At 38.4% G+C, this 21660-nt stretch overlaps 1 protein-coding gene across 1 annotated transcript; it reads left to right on the top strand.

Moving 5' to 3' along the window:
• Nucleotides 1-8028: 8028 nt before the first annotated feature.
• On the top strand, nucleotides 8029-20255 carry abcf2b (ATP-binding cassette, sub-family F (GCN20), member 2b). Its single transcript, XM_084110357.1, has 15 exons — nucleotides 8029-8109; nucleotides 9297-9452; nucleotides 9688-9900; nucleotides 11002-11184; nucleotides 14983-15154; nucleotides 15464-15559; nucleotides 15776-15878; nucleotides 16634-16729; nucleotides 16884-17003; nucleotides 17417-17506; nucleotides 17945-18055; nucleotides 18145-18207; nucleotides 19158-19286; nucleotides 19399-19602; nucleotides 19733-20255. Exons 2-15 carry the CDS (start codon nucleotides 9299-9301, stop codon nucleotides 19847-19849), a joined length of 1851 nt encoding a protein of 616 aa, XP_083966483.1. The 5' UTR covers nucleotides 8029-8109; nucleotides 9297-9298; the 3' UTR covers nucleotides 19850-20255.
• The last annotated feature ends 1405 nt before the right edge of the window (nucleotides 20256-21660 follow it).

Here is a 21660-nt window from a genome sequence, read left to right as displayed (position 1 = left end):
GCTCATTCAGGCCGAGGGGTGGTGGGAGACACGTCATCAACCACGACGAATGATAAGGTCAAGATTCTTCAGGCCATCAAAAATACATGATTACAAGGAGAGGGGAGATGATGAGTCACATTCAGTGCTTGAAGTGGGGGGGAAAAGGTGCCGGTACTCTCTTGCATTGGCAAGTAATCATGACATTTGAGATTTCTACAGTGAAAAACAAAACTTGGAGATATTGCTGGTACAACAACAATTTATTGATATTTATTAACAACATAAATGCATTTAAACAAGTCGTGTATGTGTGTGTGTGCGTGTGTGTGTGTGTGAAAACGGAACTACTCCAAGTCTGCAAGTCCAAAAATACATTTATGGTGAGATTACTACATTTTATTTAATTAAATGCATTTATAGTGAGATTATTATATTTTCATGTCATATTCTGTGTTCATTTTGACCACGAACCATGCGCTGTCACTTTAATTCAGCGCGTGCAGCACAGCGAAAATAGACTCGGTGCAGAAATGATCGTTGGACTGCTGTATACGCTACGCACCGCTCCTGGAACGCATTGCCGGACCGCATCCGCGTGCAGTGTGAAAGCTCTAACCTGTTAATATGGGTGCGGAAAAAAATAAGCACCGCATAAGCATTGCAAACGGAGTATAGGCCTATGTGAAATGGGCGTGACACTGACGCTTTTTTGTCAGTGGTAGAGTACCGGCTACATGCGAGAAGTAGCGGTACGCAAGAAAAAGTGCAGGTAGGGGAGACCGGGGACAGTTGCAACACTTTTTGCATTTCTCTCAGTTACTCAGAGACTATTTGGACTAGACCAACCAAATTTGTATATATTAAACTTGCATCTGTCTGCTAATAATTACCCATACAATTTAAAGATGATTATATGCTATATGACATATCGTTCACAGTATTTATTTGAATGGAAGAAGTCAGATGTTGCAACTGACCCCGACCCAGGGGACGGTTGCAACACGTTAAAATAAAAATACCTATTTTTTTTATTTTAGCTTTTTGTCTCAATGAGCATATAATTCTGAAAATATTAACTGTTTTAGGCCTATATAATATTATAGTATTATTTATTTCAATAATATTATTGTAGCCTATTATTAGTCATATTTATCAAATAACAGTTATTGAGTTTTGTTTGTTTATGTGTAGAACATAGTCCTACATAGATTCAGTGTGCAGGTGTTACAGATGCTATTCAATCTCTCCATATTTCAGTGTCAGACAGGAAGAATTGAACAATTTGCAATGCAACAAACCTTTATTAAACATGCAATTTATAACTTGTTGTAACCGTCCCCAACCCTATCAGCCATGACAGAACATCATATTCCTGCTAGACACACTGACTTTGACACATGCTAACCATGTCACTTAGAAGTCAACAAAACAATAATTCAAACTAAGTAAGTTTTGATTAATTCATACAAAATGTCTGGACAGTATGACAAAAAGTATATCTCATGAAAAAATTTACTTTCAAGTTGAACAAGTTTTGTTCAATAAATGCAGCAGCAAATGTTGAATATGTCTACTGTCTTCTTAGTGGGGGGAGGGTCTAACTGTGCATGTACAGTGTGAGTGTCATCACTCTAGCTTGTTTCTAATTGGAGAAAAATGACATGTTGCAACCATCCCCATGTTTCAACTGTCCCCGGTCTCCCCTACGCTTTGGAGTAAAATGCAGAAGTGCCGGTACTGTGTACCGGTGAGTACCGCCCCACTTCGAGCACTGGTCACATTATTAAAAATCTACAAATAAAATGAAAGGGAAAATTAATCATATAACAGTTAGCTCTGGTCCTCTAATTTGATTTGTGTCAGAAAGAATTGTGCTCAACTGAAAGTCAAAGTATAGCCTATATTTAAAAATGTAACATTTAATTGTAACTATAAGTAGCCTAACGAATAGAAATTCTTAATTTTTGAAATGAGGAAATCTGAAGGAGATTCATGTTACCTGACCTCTAATTTGACAATAGTGTAGGCTATTGCTTAAAGACTCTGTTTATATTTTAATCAAGTTCATCTGCTGTTTGCAACCGTTATAATTAGGCTACAATTAATTGCTTTATGTCAAAGACTTTGATGTGGGGAATAATGAGAGGTATCCTACAAAGATGAAGTGTGCAATAAAACAATTTGATTGACTTGTTAGCTCAGTATGGGAAAATGAAATGCAAAATATCTTTTCACTTTGAATGTGTAAATGAAATTGAAAATAGTATAGTAATCTACTTTTTGCCTACTCAATGCCATGCTATAGTTCCAATACACATCCACCAAAGTTATAGTTTTGATTCGGTTATCATTTACTCACCCTAATGTCGTTCCAAATCTGTTTATGACTTTCTTTCTTCTGTGAAACGCAAAAGAATGATTTTCAGGCATATGACAGTCCTGGTCACCATTAATTTTCATTATAGCCTAGCCTATAGAAAAATATGCAATTAAAGTGAGTGCTCATTCTGACTTATCTAAATTTGTTTCACAAAAGTAAGAAAGGTAACCTGTATGAGGGTTAGGTTCATAGGCGGATTAACCATGGGCAATTGGGCAAGTGCCCATGGGGACCACGTCCAGGGCAGGGGGGCACTACGCAAATTGTTTCTCTTTTAAAACAAGCGATTAATTCTCAAACGTATTTCTTGCCTAGGCCTACATACCCTTTCATCAGAACGTTCTAAATTCCTTGAATGTTTGGTTGAAAGTTTATTATCTTCATTACTGGTCTTATATATATATATATATATATATATATATAATATATATATACAGTGAGGAAAATAAGTATTTGAACACCCTGCTATTTTGCAAGTTCTCCCACTTAGAAATCATGGAGGGGTCTGAAATTGTCATCGTAGGTGCATGTCCACTGTGAGAGACATAATCTTTAAAAAAAAATCCAGAAATCACAATGTATGATTTTTTAACTATTTATTTGTATGATACAGCTGCAAATAAGTATTTGAACACCTGAGAAAATCAATGTTAATATTTGGTACAGTAGCCTTTGTTTGCAATTACAGAGGTCAAACGTTTCCTGTAGTTTTTCACCAGGTTTGCACACACTGCAGGAGGGATTTTGGCCCACTCCTCCACACAGATCTTCTCTAGATCAGTCAGGTTTCTGGGCTGTCGCTGAGAAACACGGAGTTTGAGCTCCCTCCAAAGATTCTCTATTGGGTTTAGGTCTGGAGACTGGCTAGGCCACGCCAGAACCTTGATATGCTTCTTACAGAGCCACTCCTTGGTTATCCTGGCTGTGTGCTTCGGGTCATTGTCATGTTGGAAGACCCAGCCTCGACCCATCTTCAATGCTCTAACTGAGGGAAGGAGGTTGTTCCCCAAAATCTCGCAATACATGGCCCCGGTCATCCTCTCCTTAATACAGTGCAGTCGCCCTGTCCCATGTGCAGAAAAACACCCCCAAAGCATGATGCTACCACCCCCATGCTTCACAGTAGGGATGGTGTTCTTGGGACGGTACTCATCATTCTTCTTCCTCCAAACACGTTTAGTGAAATTATGACCAAAAAGTTCTATTTTGGTCTCATCTGACCACATGACTTTCTCCCATGACTCCTCTGGATCATCCAAATGGTCATTGGCAAACTTAAGACGGGCCTTGACATGTGCTGGTTTAAGCAGGGGAACCTTCCGTGCCATGCATGATTTCAAACCATGACGTCTTATGGCGCTTTTCCACTACACAGTACCAGCTCGCCTCGGCTCGACTCGGCTCGGCTCTGTTTGGTTTTCCACTGTGTAAAAGTTGTACCTGTACCTGCTTCCAGGTACTTTTTATCGTACCACCTCCGGCGAGGTTCTAAGCGGGCTGAGACGAGCTGAGGCGATACTAAAATGTGACGTGAAAACACGACAGATTGCTGATTGGTCAGAGAGAATCGTCACTATTCACTGCGTCATCATTGCACGCGCCAGACGGAGTATCCTGAATAAAAAAACAGCAAAAACAAAAATAAAAACATCCAAAAACAGCATACACTCGATTTCCTCCATTGTCCTGTGTGTGTGGGTAGCGGGTGTGTCTCGCGTAAAAGATTAAGTCACGGCAGTTTCCTGTGGCGTCGCTATGACGACCAGGTACTATTGTGGAGGTACTATCTGCAATGGAAAACGGAGCGAAAAGCGAGCTGAGCCGAGGCGAGTCGAGTCGAGTCGAGTTGAGCTGGTACTGGTAATGGAAAAGCGCCATTAGTGTATTACCAACAGTAACCTTGGAAACGGTGGTCCCAGCTCTTTTCAGGTCATTGACCAGCTCCTCCCGTGTAGTTCTGGGCTGATTTCTCACCTTTCTTAGGATCATTGAGACCCCACGAGGTGAGATCTTGCATGGAGCCCCAGTCCGAGGGAGATTGACAGTCATGTTTAGCTTCTTCCATTTTCTAATGATTGCTCCAACAGTGGACCTTTTTTCACCAAGCTGCATGGCAATTTCCCCGTAGCCCTTTCCAGCCTTGTGGAGGTGTACAATTTTGTCTCTAGTGTCTTTGGACAGCTCTTTGGTCTTGGCCATGTTAGTAGTTGGATTCTTACTGATTGTATGGGGTGGACAGGTGTCTTTATGCAGCTAACGACCTCAAACAGGTGCATCTAATTTAGGATAATAAATGGAGTGGAGGTGGACATTTTAAAGGCAGACTAACAGGTCTTTGAGGGTCAGAATTCTAGCTGATAGACAGGTGTTCAAATACTTATTTTCAGCTGTATCATACAAATAAATAGTTAAAAAATCATACATTGTGATTTCTGGATTTTTTTTTTTTTAGATTATGTCTCTCACAGTGGACATGCACCTACGATGACAATTTCAGACCCCTCCATGATTTCCAAGTGGGAGAACTTGCAAAATAGCAGGGTGTTCAAATACTTATTTTCCTCACTGCAACATCAGCATAACTAAACATGAATTCCTCATAATTACCTACTTTTCCTCACTGTATATATATATATTATAATATTATTATTACTATTATTATTTATTTTATTTTATTTTATTTATTTTTTATGGACGCGCGATCTAGCTACTGCGTGAGCACGCGCGTTTCATTTCAACGCCCATACACTAGCACGTCCACTGGCACGGGGCAGAGCGAGTGTTTTCAATTAATTCCAATGGAAGTTGAGCTTTAGGCTACTCTAGGTGTCAGCAGGGGCACCAAAGAGGGTCACTGGGTCCAGTGAGTTAATGATGACAGACTATTTATTTGAACTATCTCTTTAAATGTATTGTTCTTCCCTGAAACTTGAAACTTTCCACTTGAAACTCTTTTTAATTAAAAACAAAACACAAAACATTTATCACTATTTATTTTACTTGTTGTAAGGCTGGAAGCTTACGCTGCTATTTTGAACCAATAATCGGAAAAAAGGCAGTTGAAGGATGACGTATAATTCAAATATTTATCTGACTCCATTAAAGTTGTTGTTATTCTTTAACCTCTTATTCTTTAAAGGTAAAGGTGTTTCTTGGAAAACGTAGGATTTAACCTGAACGTTTAGATAGCCTAACGAAAGTTAATCACTTTAGCTTTAAACATCATCAGTGATAAAAGGAAATCTCTCAAAGCCTTTAAAGCAGGCAAAGTTATTTATTAAGTTACATGTAAGGAATAATTGACGACAGGCCGTTGAATTATTAGAAAAATAATGCACACCCGAGGTGGTAATGCGGTCACGACGCGAAGCGGAGTGGCCGTTCACCTCGGGTGTGCATTATTTTTCTAATAATTCAACGGCCTGAAGTCAATTATTCCGCTTATACTACAGTTACCACACCTCGAAACATTGTTCAGATTATGTATTTCAAGACGTTTGTAAAGTTTTTGTCATTAAAACGCTCTTGTATGTAGGCCTAATTTCTTACGCATCTAATCCCATGCCTCCGTTGCTAATTCCAAAACGTCATTTTAGAGTTAGTAACGGAGGTTTGAGCCACTGATAGCAGACTAATGCTGGGGACGACTAGCTGACACATGCTCTGACTGTTTTCATCGCAGCATATTTTAAACACCGACTTTGAACACAGACTGAATGCGCTGAACACGCGTTTGGACATGATCAGTCATAAGAATCAAATAACATTCATAACCGGCCTTAAAGTGTGTCCCCGGCTTTATGCAGTTGTTAATGCAGTTATTAGAGAGAGATGTGCAATAATGAGACAGAAAAGCATGTGCGTCAATATTATTATTTATTTATTAATTCAATTCGTTTTAATTAATTCGTTCATTCTTTTGTTTCTATTATTGACAGATGACAGTAGACTAGCCAAATAAATGAAACACAAAGCCCTTTTAACAAGTAGGCCAATCAATAATTATTTATTTGTTAAATTATCTGCAATAAAAATCCGTGCTGCAGGACTATCCATTTATTTAGCCTATATTCAGTTTAATTTTCTATTGATTATATAGGACTATATACTTTATTTATTAAAATTAAACTGCATGTTTCCATTGATTGTGAAGCTAGACATTGAAAATTGCAGATCAAGCGCATGGGGCTAAATGTTTTTTCTTGTTATGAATTGTATCCTATTTTCCGTTATTACAGTTGACTACGCGAAGTGATATGGAACTGTAATGCGGTCAAGACCTGCCTGGAACTACTTTAGCTGTGCGTTTCCCTGAAAATAATGCACACCTTAGAACGTTCGTCAACCAATCAGATTCAAGCATTCAACGGCCCTGTAGTATAAGTTTTAATATAGGCTCCAGACAGTAGAATGGAACATACTGTAAAAAAAACTTTTGTAACAAATAATGCACTGTTGTGCAAACGAGGCCGTAAAAGCCTTTCTCATAGTAGGCCTATGAGGTTACGCACCGGTGTGCGGGAGTGGCAGGGTTAAAGCCTTAAATTTCTCCCAGATCAACAGTTACCTTTCCTTACCTTACCCTGAGCAAAGCACTGTTGAATGGATGAATGGAATACCAACACCGAAACCGACCGACAGGAAACCAAAAGATGAGGCAAATGGGTAGATCAAGAGGGGGAGAAGAACTATCACTATTTATTTTACTTGTATACTGCGTATTGTTCAGTTTGAACAAAACTGATATCCTCCTAAGACCAAGAAGAAGAAAAAAGAAAAGAAAAAACATTACATTGTTTCCCCCCTTTTGTTTCTTATGCTCCAAGTTTCTAACAGGGGTTGAAAAAATATATTTTATTTATAATGTATCCTTACACTGTATCTAATTTGCATATTAATGTGTTCTTGGGGCAACATGTCATGAAAAAGAAGTGACATAATGGGAGTAATAATTGGCAACATTTTCATAATAATATCTCATATGTAGGTATATTGATAGCTATATACTTTCTTTCCCTATACACTTGTTGTGTCTCCCAAAATGCCTGATAAACATTAAGTCCTGGTGTCTTCTACAGTGGACATGTATGAAATCAATGCCCTGTTTTGTAACAGAAAGTCATATTTTGATTAGAAACCCCATAACATTTCCTGGGATGTTGATTTAGGCTATGACAAACAATTAGAAAATGTGTCAGATTTAAACGATAATTACTAATTATCATATTTCCATAAGAGTGCTACATTTATCATTAATGTCAGTCCTTTTTAAAGACCAATATCTTTCTTTTTAAAGACCAGTATCTCTGAAAAGCCCTGAATGTGCTCTTTACAAGACATACAGGCTTAAAACTGTGACATGTATGGTGTCAGAGAAATTCACTCAAATATAATGTCCACTACAATGGATAAAAGTCTATTCCTGGGTCCCAGATATATAAAAAGTGATATTGCATATAAATTATATATAAAGTGATATTGCATATTTGTGAATTAAGATTAAAATATTGATTTTTGTTTTCAATACAATTCAGTGTACACGTTATATTACTACGCAGTTACAGCATATTCGTCAGCGTGGTGAAGCGTGGTTCGGCTCGGCTCGGCTCGGCTCGGCTCTCCAGCAGGCGGTGATCTGATTCTGCTCTTCTTCACCAAATACGGTCAGCGCGCGCCTCTGAGTGAGTGCGCGAGCCGCGGCTGCCAGTGCGCGTCTCAGGGAACTGCGCTTAGCTCCTCTCGGGAAGGTACGTCTATTAAACACCCATTTTACTTTGTTTCAGCTTGCCAGTATTTTCTTGAATCTATCATTACGTGTATGAGACATAAATATACTGTAAATGAGGTAATATCTAGCTTGTACTGTTTGTATTTGAGCTGAGCTGTATTCGGGTCTTGAACGCGAATTGCTCTCATTTCAGTATGTCACCGATGCCTAACTTTTGATACAAATTAAGCCATACACAACTGTACGTGTATATTTTTTATATTGTGAACTCCTCAACTCTCAAATACAGATGTCACTAAAGCGCTAACTTAGTTGGCTAACAAGGCCCTATGCCGGTGTTCTGTCACGATATGTATATATGGTGGGCGGTGCATTTCACACCAAGGCCTTCAGTGGTGTCATACCTTGAATGAATCCACCTCTTAATACGCTTTTAATAGCGCACAGACTCTTTAATTATAGTTGTGAAATTGCTGTTTTATTTTGCACCGGCAGTTATAGGGTTAATGCGGTGAGTTCGGAGAAGACCGAGTAGAGAGAAAACGAGCGAGTGTAACGTTATTATATATATATATGTGTGTGTGTGTGTGTGTGTGTGTGAATGAATAGGGTTTTGTGGGGATTTTAAGTCACTGTATAATGCATACATTTCTTCATGTTTTGTAAAAAAGCGTTGTTCGTAACGTTACACGTTTTTACATTTATTTTTATAGTAGTTAGCCAATCATGTCTTGGATGAATAGCGGTTGTGACATGTAAAGTTAAGCTTCCACTCACCTCGCTCGCTCACATGAACATGATTCATTTTCATAAACTGCCACAGTTTAAGATCAGATCAGCCTCTCACTGGCTGAGCTGTTCATTAACTAAAGAAGATTACCCAAGCCATTGGAAACTGTATGATGAACTGAACCCAAAAACAGCAGCCACGTTCGTTTTTCTTTTTAAATGAACAGCACTTGTCTGATTAATGCAATACACAGAGTAGTGAAAAGCCTTATAACCTGCTTTATATGAATTCACAAACCACTGCCAGGGTCATTGCTGTTGATTTACTTTCAATCAGGTGAGGTCAACCTATTGATATGTATTTATGTGTGTAGAAGGACGGTAATTTATATAAGAGCTCATGTGAGTATGAAAATATTCTAAAGTTAGAATAATTTGAAATTTTAAAACTCACAGGTTATTGTACTTACTCCGCAGCCATGCCATCAGATCTTGCTAAGAAGAAGGCTGCTAAGAAGAAGGAGGCTGCCAAAGCTCGACAGCGTTCGAAAAAGCATGATGAGGTGAACGGAGAAGGAGAGCTTCCGGATGGCCAAGAGAATTGTGCAGTAACTAATGGGGAGGCAAATGGAGGTGTGTTTATTAAAATGCTGGCTGAAGTTAGAAGAGAGAAAGAGACATTTAGACAAGGGATTATTCACCCACACTGTGCACTTCCAACATTTTTGACAGTTCACGCTCATATAAGGCCCTTGGCAGAGTCAGACTCAATTTACACACAAACATAGCTATTGTTATAACATAATTTACTTGACATTTTACTGAATACCAGCTGTGCATGATTTAAGTACAATAATTTTTTCTGTAGATGTTGCCACTCTGGCTAAGGAGCTGGATGAGTTTGAGATGCGTAAGATGGAGGCACGGGCAGTGACCGGCGTCTTGGCCTCCCACCCCAACAGCACTGATGTTCACATCAGCAGTCTGTCGCTCACCTTTCATGGCCAAGAGTTACTGAGCGACACAAGCCTGGAGCTCAACTCCGGCCGGCGCTATGGTCTCATTGGCCTCAATGGCACAGGTATGAAAGTTAAGTTACATTGGGGCTGATACTTCCATTGCTTCTCAAGATTTGTACTAGAGATGCACTGGTTGATCGGCCAGAAATCGGAACCGGACGGTTTTTGATCCGAACACACAGGTTTTCGTTTTATTTTAGCTCTCTTACGGACTTTCTATTGAAAAGATCTCTATTTCCACACAGACTGCATTGCAGTAATTTCCTAAAATGTGATTAGTGTGGAAATATCACAAAATCTGTAAATAGGACGTTAACACAGGCTAGAGATGGAACACACTGAAGACGGATTCAAAAAAAGAGAACACGTGCGCCAGCAGAGCAAACACTGTACCAGGCACAAAAATGCTTGAAATATAGAAAAAAACTATATAAATATTGAATCGGGTATGGGGGTTTATATGAATATATCTCTAAAGGGAACTGACTGTCTTCAGAAAAGTTTTGATGGCATTATCTTTTCCTCTTACCTGCATATAATGCCTATAAGCCAGTGCTGCTTGTTGTACAGCGGTACCCAAAGAAACTGCTGCTGTTCCATAAGCATCATCTACTGGCAGAGAGTGAATTTGCATTTTCTTTCAGTCCGTCTGCTGTTTTTGTCTTGTGCAGGTGTTCTGTGTAGCATAGTTTCACAAATCTAAAGTCAGACCATTCTGTTTTGTTTTAAATCTTGAAATTATGCAATATAATTTAAATAAAAAACAACTGCGAATGCTACATGTGTGTAGCATCTTTGTTTGGGTAATGATTAAATTCAGTGGTTCCCTCTAATTTCAAATGACTACATAGATTTTTTGTTTAAGGCCAGTTTGGCCTGTTATAGAGCAAATAAACAACAAATAAATTTGAAGAACTTAAAGAAAAAAAAATTGGCCAGTTTGCTTATAAAAATATTGGAATCTGCAATGAAAATTCAGGATCGGTTTATCCCTACATTGTACATGGACAGACCTGTGTGTAAAATTTTGTATGACTTTGTTTGTACCATAGCTACCATGATAATTTACAGTAACCTATTAATTAACAAGACATTCTCGTAAGCATATATAATAAAGGCTAGGGGCATCTATGAATGGGATTATTCTTGAACGCTCTTTGTAGGCAAGTCCATGCTCCTGTCTGCTATTGGCCACCGAGAAGTTCCCATCCCAGAACACATAGACATCTACCACTTGACGCGTGAGATGGCCCCTAGTGAGAAGACAGCACTGCAGTGTGTTATGGAGGTTGATGAAGAGAGGATAAAGCTAGAAAAGGAGGCTGAGCGACTGGCTCATGAGGACTGTGAGTTATGCACGTTTCATTAATTCATCCACATTGCATCATACACCCACATGCATCAGGTTTTTGCTATACATTATATGCGTGATATACGCTAATACATTATAAGTAAATACACCTGGCCATTCAACTCTTATCATAATCAAAATAAGGTTAAATGTGTCTAGAAATACGCACCATAAAACAAATTATATATATATAATTTGTTTTATGGTGCGTATTTCTAGACACATTTAACCTTATTTTGATTATTCTCAGGTTAGGTAAAGTAAGTGTCATGGTTTGGTTTTGTTTCATGTCTGTCACGTGATCCCCTGTTCTAGTCATGTGATCCAGCCATTTGTTCTGTGTTGTCATTGGTTCATTGTTTTATTGTTCACAGATGTCCCTTGTCTTGTCATTAGTCCTTCTGTATTTAAACCCTCATGTTTGCCTTGTTCCTGGTTAAGTATTGTTTCACTGTAACTGTTGTTGGTACAGTTCACGTTTCACGCCACGCTTTTGTTTGATCACGTTTTTGTAAATAAACTACACTCGGGTTCTCATCTACACTTGCCTCCAGTGGACTACATTAAAGAATACTTGACCAGACAACAATGAACCCAGCAGTTGCCCTCCAATGTTTACGCTAGGGGAATCGTCCCCTGGAGGACTATGTTGCTTGGTTGATTTTAATGACGTTGCGCTCAAGGACATTTTTAGAGTGGGTCTCAAAGAACCTATCCGGTCTTGTTTGCCTGGGGGGAAAATTCACTTTTCCCTGGCCCAATACATGGACTATGCTCTTTTTTTGAGTGGCTCAACCTTTACTGTTGGTTTTGTGGATGAGGAGCCCCGCAACCCCACAGTACCTGCCGAGCCTGAGCCTCTTCACGCCATGCCAGCCGTGTCTGTGTCTTTGGACAAGAGGGCCGCCGCGCCTGAGTCAGCTCCGGAAGAAACAGCATTCATCATAGTTGCCACTGCTATTTTGAGTGTGTGGGCAGCACACACATCGGCTCCAGCCCATGAGCCCTCTTCCAAGATGGCCGCTGTCGTTCCAGGGTCTCGTCCCAAGATGGCTGCCTCCACACCAGAGTCTCATCCCAAGAAAATTTTGGGGGGCGGGCAGTAGGTACCTGATTAAGGCCATGGGGCCATGCCGACCTGGCCCCCTGTACTGCCGGCTCCGCCCTGGCTTTCTGCGCTCCACGACCCAGGCGCGCCATGCCACGGTTCTAGCCCTGTTCCCCTGCACGGGACTGGCCCGCCATCCCTCCCCCAAGACTGCCCTCCTGGACTTTATCATGTTTTGTTTCATGTTGGGCGTCGGGAGCCGCCCCTAGAGGGAGAGATATAATCACGATTTGGTTTTGTTTCTATCATGTGATCATGTGATCCCCTGTTCTAGTCATGTGATCCAGCCATGTGTTCTGTGTTGTCATGTCATTGGTTCATTGTTTCATTGTTCACAGGTGTCCCTTGTCTTGTCATTAGCCCTTGTATAGTCCTTGTCCTCATGTTTCTTGCTTTGAGTTTCATGCCACGCCGTGCTTTTGTTTTGTTTGATCACGTTTTTGTAAATAAACTGTACTTGGGTTTTCATCTTCACTTACCTCCAGTGGACTGCATTACAGTAAGTCAAATCTTTCCCAAATCATAAGCATCTGAATTGTCATACTTAAATTCCATCGGTCAGATGACTTCTTTGTGGTCTGTTCAGCTCACTTTTTTTTTTAGAAATCAAAGACTTTTGGCAGACGAGCTTCTTGGTTTCAATTAAATAAATATAATTGTATTATTTACAGGTTAATTAGTTTACATATAAAGTACTAATAAAAAAAACCCAAGACAAAACGACATCAAAGTAAATCGTTTACAAGCGTTGTCTGTCAGGCATCGATGGCATGGCATCTAGCATCCTTTAGAAGGAGAGGCCATTCCTAAGAACAGCGTCTGCCTTCATCTTCTCCTTTCAGCCTTTTATAGACCATCTGAATTCTTGAGGACTTCATCTTTGGAAATCCCCTCATGAATTATCAGTCTCTTACAGACAAGTTATCCAATCCGAAGTCTTGAGGTGTCATGAGTTCTGTGAATTCCTTTCAGACCTGTCTATATAAAGCCTTTCGCCTCTTTGTCCTCTTTCTTCTGACTTTTCTTCTTTGTTGCATTCTGCGCCTTGTCCGCAACACATCCGACGGTAATGCTTGCATTTTTCTTTCTCCAGCAAAGCTCTTTCTAATACATGTTTCTTCTCTATTTTTATCAGTGTGCATTTTAATAAATGCTTAACTTTAAGTGTGGTGTTTTTCTTTATAAACCATTTTCTTAATAAACAAGTTTCAAGTGTGTTTGATTACGATAAAGAAGTGTTCTACACACACAAAAAAATATATATAGTGGAAGATATGCAATTGTCCTGTTACGAGTATACCTTTTTGTGTGTATACCCACAGGAATAGCATATATATATATATATATAGTGTATAGTATGTATATATATATATATATATATATATATATATATATATATATATATATATATATATATATATATATAGTGTATATATATATATATATATATATATATATATATATATATATATATATATATAGTGTATATAGTGTATATAGTGTATATATATATAGTGTATATATATATATATAGTGTATATATATATAGTGTGTATATATATATATATATATATATATATATGTGTATATATATATATATATATATACAGTGAGGAAAATAAGTATTTGAACACCCTGCTATTTTGCAAGTTCTCCCACTTGGAAATCATGGAGGGGTCTGAAACAAGTCTGAAGCACATGTCAAGGCCCGTCTTAAGTTTGCCAATGACCATTTGGATGATCCAGAGGAGTCATGGGAGAAAGTCATGTGGTCAGATGAGACCAAAATAGAACTTTTTGGTCATAATTCCACTAAACGTGTTTGGAGGAAGAAGAATGATGAGTACCATCCCAAGAACACCATCCCTACTGTGAAGCATGGGGGTGGTAGCATCATGCTTTGGGGGTGTTTTTCTGCACATGGGACAGGGCGACTGCACTGTATTAAGGAGAGGATGACCGGGGCCATGTATTGTGAGATTTTGGGGAACAACCTCCTTCCCTCAGTTAGAGCATTGAAGATGGGTCGAGGCTGGGTCTTCCAACATGACAATGACCCGAAGCACACAGCCAGGATAACCAAGGAGTGGCTCTGTAAGAAGCATATCAAGGTTCTGGCGTGGCCTAGCCAGTCTCCAGACCTAAACCCAATAGAGAATCTTTGGAGAGAGCTCAAACTCCGTGTTTCTCAGCGACAGCCCAGAAACCTGACTGATCTAGAGAAGATCTGTGTGGAGGAGTGGGCCAAAATCCCTCCTGCAGTGTGTGCAAACCTGGTGAAAAACTACAGGAAACGTTTGACCTCTGTAATTGCAAACAAAGGCTACTGTACCAAATATTAACATTGATTTTCTCAGGTGTTCAAATACTTATTTGCAGCTGTATCATACAAATAAATAGTTAAAAAATCATACATTGTGATTTCTGGATTTTTTTTTTTTAGATTATGTCTCTCACAGTGGACATGCACCTACGATGACAATTTCAGACCCCTCCATGATTTCTAAGTGGGAGAACTTGCAAAATAGCAGGGTGTTCAAATACTTATTTTCCTCACTGTATATATATATATATATATATATATATATATATATATATATATATATATATATATATAAATGCTATTCCTGTGGTTATACACACAAAAAGGTATACCCATTTTCTCTGCTCTTCTATTCACTACAGCAGAGTGTGAGAAGCTGATGGAGATCTATGAGCGTTTGGAGGAGTTGGATGCAGACAAAGCTGAAGTTCGAGCATCACGAATCCTCTTTGGACTGGGTTTTACCCCTGCTATGCAGCGAAAAAAACTGAAAGATTTCAGTGGAGGCTGGAGGATGCGTGTGTCCCTTGCCAGGTATGAAAATGGCATTTAAATGTTTCTTCAATGTCAGAATGAAATTTTCTTTATATAACTGCAAAATGCAGTTGGTTTCTAACTTTATAAAAACATATTCAAACATTAACATGTTCCTAATTAATTTTATACGTAGTATTATATTTTCACTGTAATGAAGCTAATTTCGTGGATTTGATTTGTCATCTTCACTTAATGAGTGGACCAAAATCTCTGGTCAAATTATAGTTTACCAATTTAATACATACACTAATATTAATACATTTCCTGCATTCTTTAATCTCCCTTTTTCTAATTTCCCTCTTTCAGAGCCCTGTTCATAAAGCCCTTCATGCTGTTGTTAGATGAACCTACTAACCACCTGGATCTGGATGCCTGTGTATGGCTGGAAGAAGAACTTAAGTCGTGAGCACTGTTCATTGGATTTTCTAGTGTGCCAATAACGAGATGGTAATTTGCACAGAAACTGATTAAAAGAAAAAAATTAAATGTCAAAAAGTTTCATCTAAGACAAATGCCTAAGAATTGTAGCTTAAGGCACACCAGGGGATATTTTTGAAACAAAGTTCTTTCAAAAAGAATATGTTTTTCTTATGATGTCTAACAGCTTTATTTTTTCAGTTTTAAGCGCATCCTTGTACTCATCTCACACTCTCAAGACTTTCTCAATGGCGTGTGCACGAACATCATTCATCTCCACCAGAGGAAGCTCAAGTACTACACTGTGAGTGCTGTTTTGGTCGCGATTTTTTTTTTGTCTACAGTTTAATATATGAGAATCTATTGAATGCATTTAAAGAGATGGATCATCCAAAAATTCAAAACTCATGAGTTACTCATCCTCACTCTAAACTGTATGACTTCCTTTTTTTTCTGTGAAACATAAAAGAAGGTATTTTGAGAAATGTCTTAATGTTTTTGTCAGTACAATGAAAATAGAAATATCTTCTAAGTTCTACAGAAGAATGAAACTCATACAGGTTTGGAACAGCATGAGGGCATTAATGAAAATGATGACAGAATAAACATTTTTTAATGTAATGTAATGTCACACCTTTTTTGAAAATATGCAGTCCATTCAGATATTATTGAATGAAGCTCCATCAGTGTTTAGGAGGTTGGATGTAAAAGCTTTGTTTTCCAAAATCTGTATTGCTACCCAGCAAGCAATAGCTGTCATTTCACCGTTTCGGTTAACTATAGTCCGACTATGAGTAACCCACTTCTAGACAAAATAACCTTGAATTTGGTTATAAAATAACATCAGGGCTGTGTTTGGACGGCTATTATACGTCTTTTAAACGCAAAATGACTTGCTGGCTTATGTACTTGTCAAGCCTTAAAAGGCCTGAAATCTGATGCTTTTATTACTGTTGCTAATTATGAACTGTCTGGTTTATTGGCACACTTATCACATATATTAACAGTAACAAAGGTACAGTATGAGAGCGGTAAAGTCTGTTATCTATGCAATTTTAGGGTAACTATGACCAGTATGTGAAGACCAGGGAGGAACTGGAAGAAAACCAGATGAAGCGGTACAACTGGGAGCAGGACCAGATAGCTCACATGAAGGTGAAACGTGCAGCCTTGTGGCCTTATTGCTCTGTTTGAATTACACTTTCTCTTATTTCATCATTCTTTTATTGCACTGTTGCCACAGAAAATATTCACCAGAGGTATGCCATTGCAAAAATAATGTCAAACTTATTCCCTTCATCTCTTGTAGAACTATATCGCCCGTTTTGGTCACGGCTCTGCAAAGCTAGCTCGCCAGGCTCAAAGCAAAGAAAAAACACTGCAGAAAATGGTGGCCTCTGGCCTAACAGCTCGTGTCGTGAATGATAAGGTTTGTCACACAGACAAATACACATCAACACTAACACACTGTAGCATTTAGAGTTCTTGCATGCCATTTTCTCTTGCCCAACACCTGTGATCAGCATAAAGCATCAGTTTAGAAATGGTCACTTTGTTCAACTGACCAATGCAATGGCTAAGACAAAAAAAGTGAAAAGTGAGAAGCATTTAGAGAAAAAACACGGACATGATTTATTTTTTTGTCACTTCGGTACAGGTTTGGTAAAAGCAATTGATTAAAAATGGATTCTGAAATTTCTTTTAACAGTTTACTAAGCCGACATTTGCTGTGGTGACTATAAACACAGCTTAAGCTTTGGGCTTTAGAAGGCACTGAGTTTGCTTTTAAAGATGAAATTGTCAGGTGTTTATCAGAGTTTTAACCACACCTTTATCCTTCAGACCTTGTCGTTTTATTTTCCCCCTTGTGGGAAGATCCCGCCTCCTGTCATCATGGTGCAGAATGTCAGCTTCAGATACTCCAATGACACAGTGAGTCAACAGCCTGTTGCTTGATCATTTACACAGTATTGTCTGTTTGGGATATTTTAGTTTCAGCACTCATACTGTAAGCTGTCATATGCCGTATTATGTTCTAAAGTTTTAGTAAGCTAAAAGCCATAACAATAAAGCCACAAAGGAACAATATTACTGGAATCATTTTCAGAACAAGTTTTTTCCAGTTGATGAACAATAAAAACATTGACTACCAATCAGAATCCACTCCACTTTAAAGAGCTCAAGCAGTAGACAACATAACTGCAGAGCATACTTATAATAAACAGAATGTAATTGTGCGTTGGTGTGGACACTACTATAGTTATTGTTATAGTTATTCTTGGTGAAAATGGGCATTTGGACTGAAAAACAGTGGCACACGCAAATATATCATAAAAATGGTTTTCGTTGAATTTTATTTTATTTTTACAGCATTTTATTTATAAGAACTTGGAGTTTGGCATTGACCTGGACACACGAGTTGCACTTGTGGGTCCCAATGGGGCAGGGAAGTCCACACTTCTCAAGCTACTAATGGGAGAGGTCAGTTATGAAAAAGAGATTGATTTGACAGTTAAACGTCTTCTAAAAAGTCATTAGCATTAATTGGTTTGTATTTTTATCTCTCGCAGCTTCTCCCCACAGACGGAATGATAAGAAAGCATTCACATGTCAAGATTGGCAGGTATCACCAGGTATCGTCTTCATAGAAATACTGAGTATGATTAGTTGACTTACTACTTGTGTTGTTCTTGGCAGTTTCATAACATTTATACGTCTTCGATATCTATGTACTGTGCATAGATAGAGATGCATATTAAATGTCTTTGTTACAGTTCTGGGGGCGTATTACAGAAACTTTCTAGTCTTAAGTTAAGATCTGACAAGTTAATTTAGGATTTTTCACAAATTTGTATTACAGAAGTAAATTTTAAGTTGATTCTTATCCTATCTTACAAAATCAAGCATCTTACAAGCAACCAATGACACGCAAACAGCTGCTGTGAAGTAAAACGGAAAAACTGGAGAATGGAGAAAAAAAATAAGTGGTGCTTTTCATTAAGTGAAGTTTTGATAAGCTTGGTAGAAAAGGCAAAGCCTAATCTTTTTATTTCATAGGAGTCTGTAATTATTTGTCAGAGTTTTGTCGTCAAAATGCAGCACATCATTTGGGTGTTCACAAAGTCTTTCCACCATCAAACATCGCTGTTCTTCATCTTGTATCATTAATAAATGTGACGCCATTCTCAGACAGGCCTTCAAATAATTGGCTTTCAAATAATTATGAAGTTAGGACACCATTGGGGTTGTCCTAAAGTTAAGACAGTTTTTTAGGATTTTTTGTGGCGTTAGGATGCTTCTGTAACATTCTTTTCCTATCTGTAGTTAAGATAAGATTATGGACTTAAGAAATGTCATTTTGTAATAGCTTTTGTCCTAAATGAGGTCCTAACTGAAATTGCCATGGTTACCAGACAGATAAGATAGGATTCTAAAGTTAGGATCTTTCTGTAATGCACCCCCTGAAAGCTAAATATAGTTAAATGATTTATGTTTCTTCATAATTTGAAGTAATAAGCGCATACATTTAAGTATTGGAAATTGTTTGTACAGTAAGTGCTCTTGCATTGTCTTTGTCCTGCAGCATCTGACTGAGCAGCTAGAGCTTGACCTGTCTCCTCTGGAGTACATGATGAAGTGCTTCCCAGAAATCAAAGAGAAAGAGGAGATGAGGAAGATCATTGGACGTTACGGCCTGACAGGGAAGCAGCAGGTATGTGTGTGGTTGTGTTTAATGTGCAGGGGTGTTAACATGAGTACTATATTATTTTGAAGGCCAAACAATACAGCACACTGTACTTAATTGTCATATCCCTTCTATACAGGTCAGCCCCATCAGGAACTTGTCAGATGGCCAGAAGTGTCGGGTGTGTTTTTCCTGGCTGGCATGGCAGAATCCCCACATGCTGTTTCTTGATGAGCCAACTAATCATTTGGACATTGAGACAATTGATGCTCTGGCTGAGGCCATCAGTGAGTTTGAGGGAGGAATGATGCTGGTTAGCCACGACTTCAGACTTATTCAGCAGGTATGTCTTATTTTACAAAGCCAGTAAATGGATCATATCTTAGATTATTAGTGTGCCTAATTAGGATGTTGTTTTTATATTTGACTGTGATCTGGATTGTGTGATGGATGAGTTTTCTATCTCATTCTAGGTGGCTCAGGAAATTTGGGTTTGTGAGATGCAGACCATCACCAAATGGAATGGAGACATTTTGGCTTACAAAGAGCACTTGAAGTCAAAAATTGACAAACAGACTCATGATATATAAAAATCCATGAGCTGGACAGACAAACTTTTCCATCATGGATTGATTACCCTCCTCTATTTCCCAGATGTGCATGACTGATGGAATTTTGAACCGGACAGTGAACCCGTTTTTCAGCTGTTGATGTGGATTGCATTCCATTTTACGGTCATCTAGGATTGTTGACTACTTAAAATCAATCATTAAGCGTTCCCTGGTCTTATATCTTTCAATGCACCTCTCATTTCCCAGCATCAGCACGTCTGTTTTATTTAATATTGTAAAGGCAATAATGGTTTATTGGAATGAATAGATTCAATTATGATGGTGCAGAACAGTAGAAAACATCATTGTATTCAGAAAGCAAACATAACGTACAGTGTTCATACCAAAATAATGACTGTAGACATAAAATACCATTTTAAACTGAGCAGTGTGATGTGTGAATAATGCGTACATGTGAATGCACGTACACTTGGAACAGCAAATGTTGCTGCTTAAGACCTTCCTCTGTTTCCTCATTTAACTGTTAAAGAAAGATGAGCTGCTGTGGCATTATTTAGGCAAAAAAAAAAAAAAAAAACATCAGGCAAAACTGTGCTGTTGCTTTGTTTACACATACATTCAAGTCTGTTCAGATAGCTTTGCTTGTACCTGTGAAGAGAATCATATTGTAGCTTAGCAATATAACAGCAATGATTCATTAATATGGTTTCTAAATATTTTTAAATAGTTTCTCAAAGAAGACACTGTGCAAATGCACAAACGTCCATGTTGCATAAAGAGGTACATTTATCAGTTCTAATGAACTGCAGGTTTCAGTTGTTAGGAAATGTTCCTGCCCACACTGTGTGTGAGTGTGTATTTCTAACTTGGCTACACTTTGGGGACACATTTTATAGAGATTTTCTTTGCTAAACCCAACAAGACTCCTTGTGGAAACACCCTCCCATTTAGAGAGTTAAACATGCATATGTGCAACTGTCCTCAAGTATTGTGGTTGCACATCTGCATTGTACAAAGTGGAGGATCTGTCTCTGTCTTTGTGCAGCACTCTGTCTTTCTGTTTCCCCCTGTAATCATTTCTTAGTTCATACTGTAAGAGGAGTGTGGGGTGTTTGATTGGGAGGGTGAGGGTAACCTGCATTATCCTTTGCCAAAGCTTTTAAATACATTGGGATTAAATGAGATTAAACTGAATGGACACCGTATGACTCGCTCCTACACCGAAATACAAATTTTAGCCTTTTGACAACACAAACAATCCTTTAAACAATCTCTGAAAATATGCTTTGCTTCCTAATATAATGGTGGCAGCAGATGCTGCTAGTCCTATCTAGCGTTTATCTACTTTCATCTTTTCACAATGAAGGAAACCAAAAATTTGACAAGAGTCAACATCCTTTTAATTTTCGTCTTTGTACAGGGAGGCATGTGTAGTAAGATTGATTCCTATAAGATGGCCACCTACACAGCAATATTGTACATAAATTCTTTAATTTTCCTCTTGAACTCCAGAAGACTAGTGTATTTGCAACAGAGATGAAGGAATAACAGTGAATTGGGTAAACAGGAAAGTATTGCAAAAATAACACAGCTTAGTAAGTGCCTTTATAGTTGATCAAGACTCTTTGCTTACATATAATTCTTCATACACATTTGTGTTTTTGAGTCCTAAATTATGGCATGAGGGTATTAATATTAAGGGCCCTATCTTGCACCCAGCGCAAATGACTTTGTACACCGACGCATGTTTCATTCCTATTTTGCACCCGCGCAAAGCGCGCTTTTCCCTCCACAGAAGCACGTTGCTAAACTAGGGAATGAACTTGCGC

The sequence above is a fragment of the Abramis brama genome (assembly GCF_963993115.1).
Source record: "Abramis brama genome assembly, chromosome: 3".
NCBI lineage: Eukaryota > Metazoa > Chordata > Actinopteri > Cypriniformes > Leuciscidae > Abramis > Abramis brama.
The sequence above is the reverse complement of the archived record's forward strand: the minus strand, read 5'-3'. Positions and strand labels throughout refer to the sequence as shown.

What these genes read in the sequence shown, in the direction of transcription:
- abcf2b (XM_084110357.1), top strand. Translation starts at nt 9,299, where the DNA reads ATGCCATCAGATCTTGCTAAGAAGAAGGCTGCTAAGAAGAAGGAGGCT. An exon ending in AGATTGGCAGGTATCACCAG is followed by an intron (nt 18,208 to 19,157) that starts GTATCGTCTTCA and finishes TTTGTCCTGCAG; the next exon opens with CATCTGACTGAGCAGCTAGA. An exon ending in ACTTCAGACTTATTCAGCAG is followed by an intron (nt 19,603 to 19,732) that starts GTATGTCTTATT and finishes ATCTCATTCTAG; the next exon opens with GTGGCTCAGGAAATTTGGGT.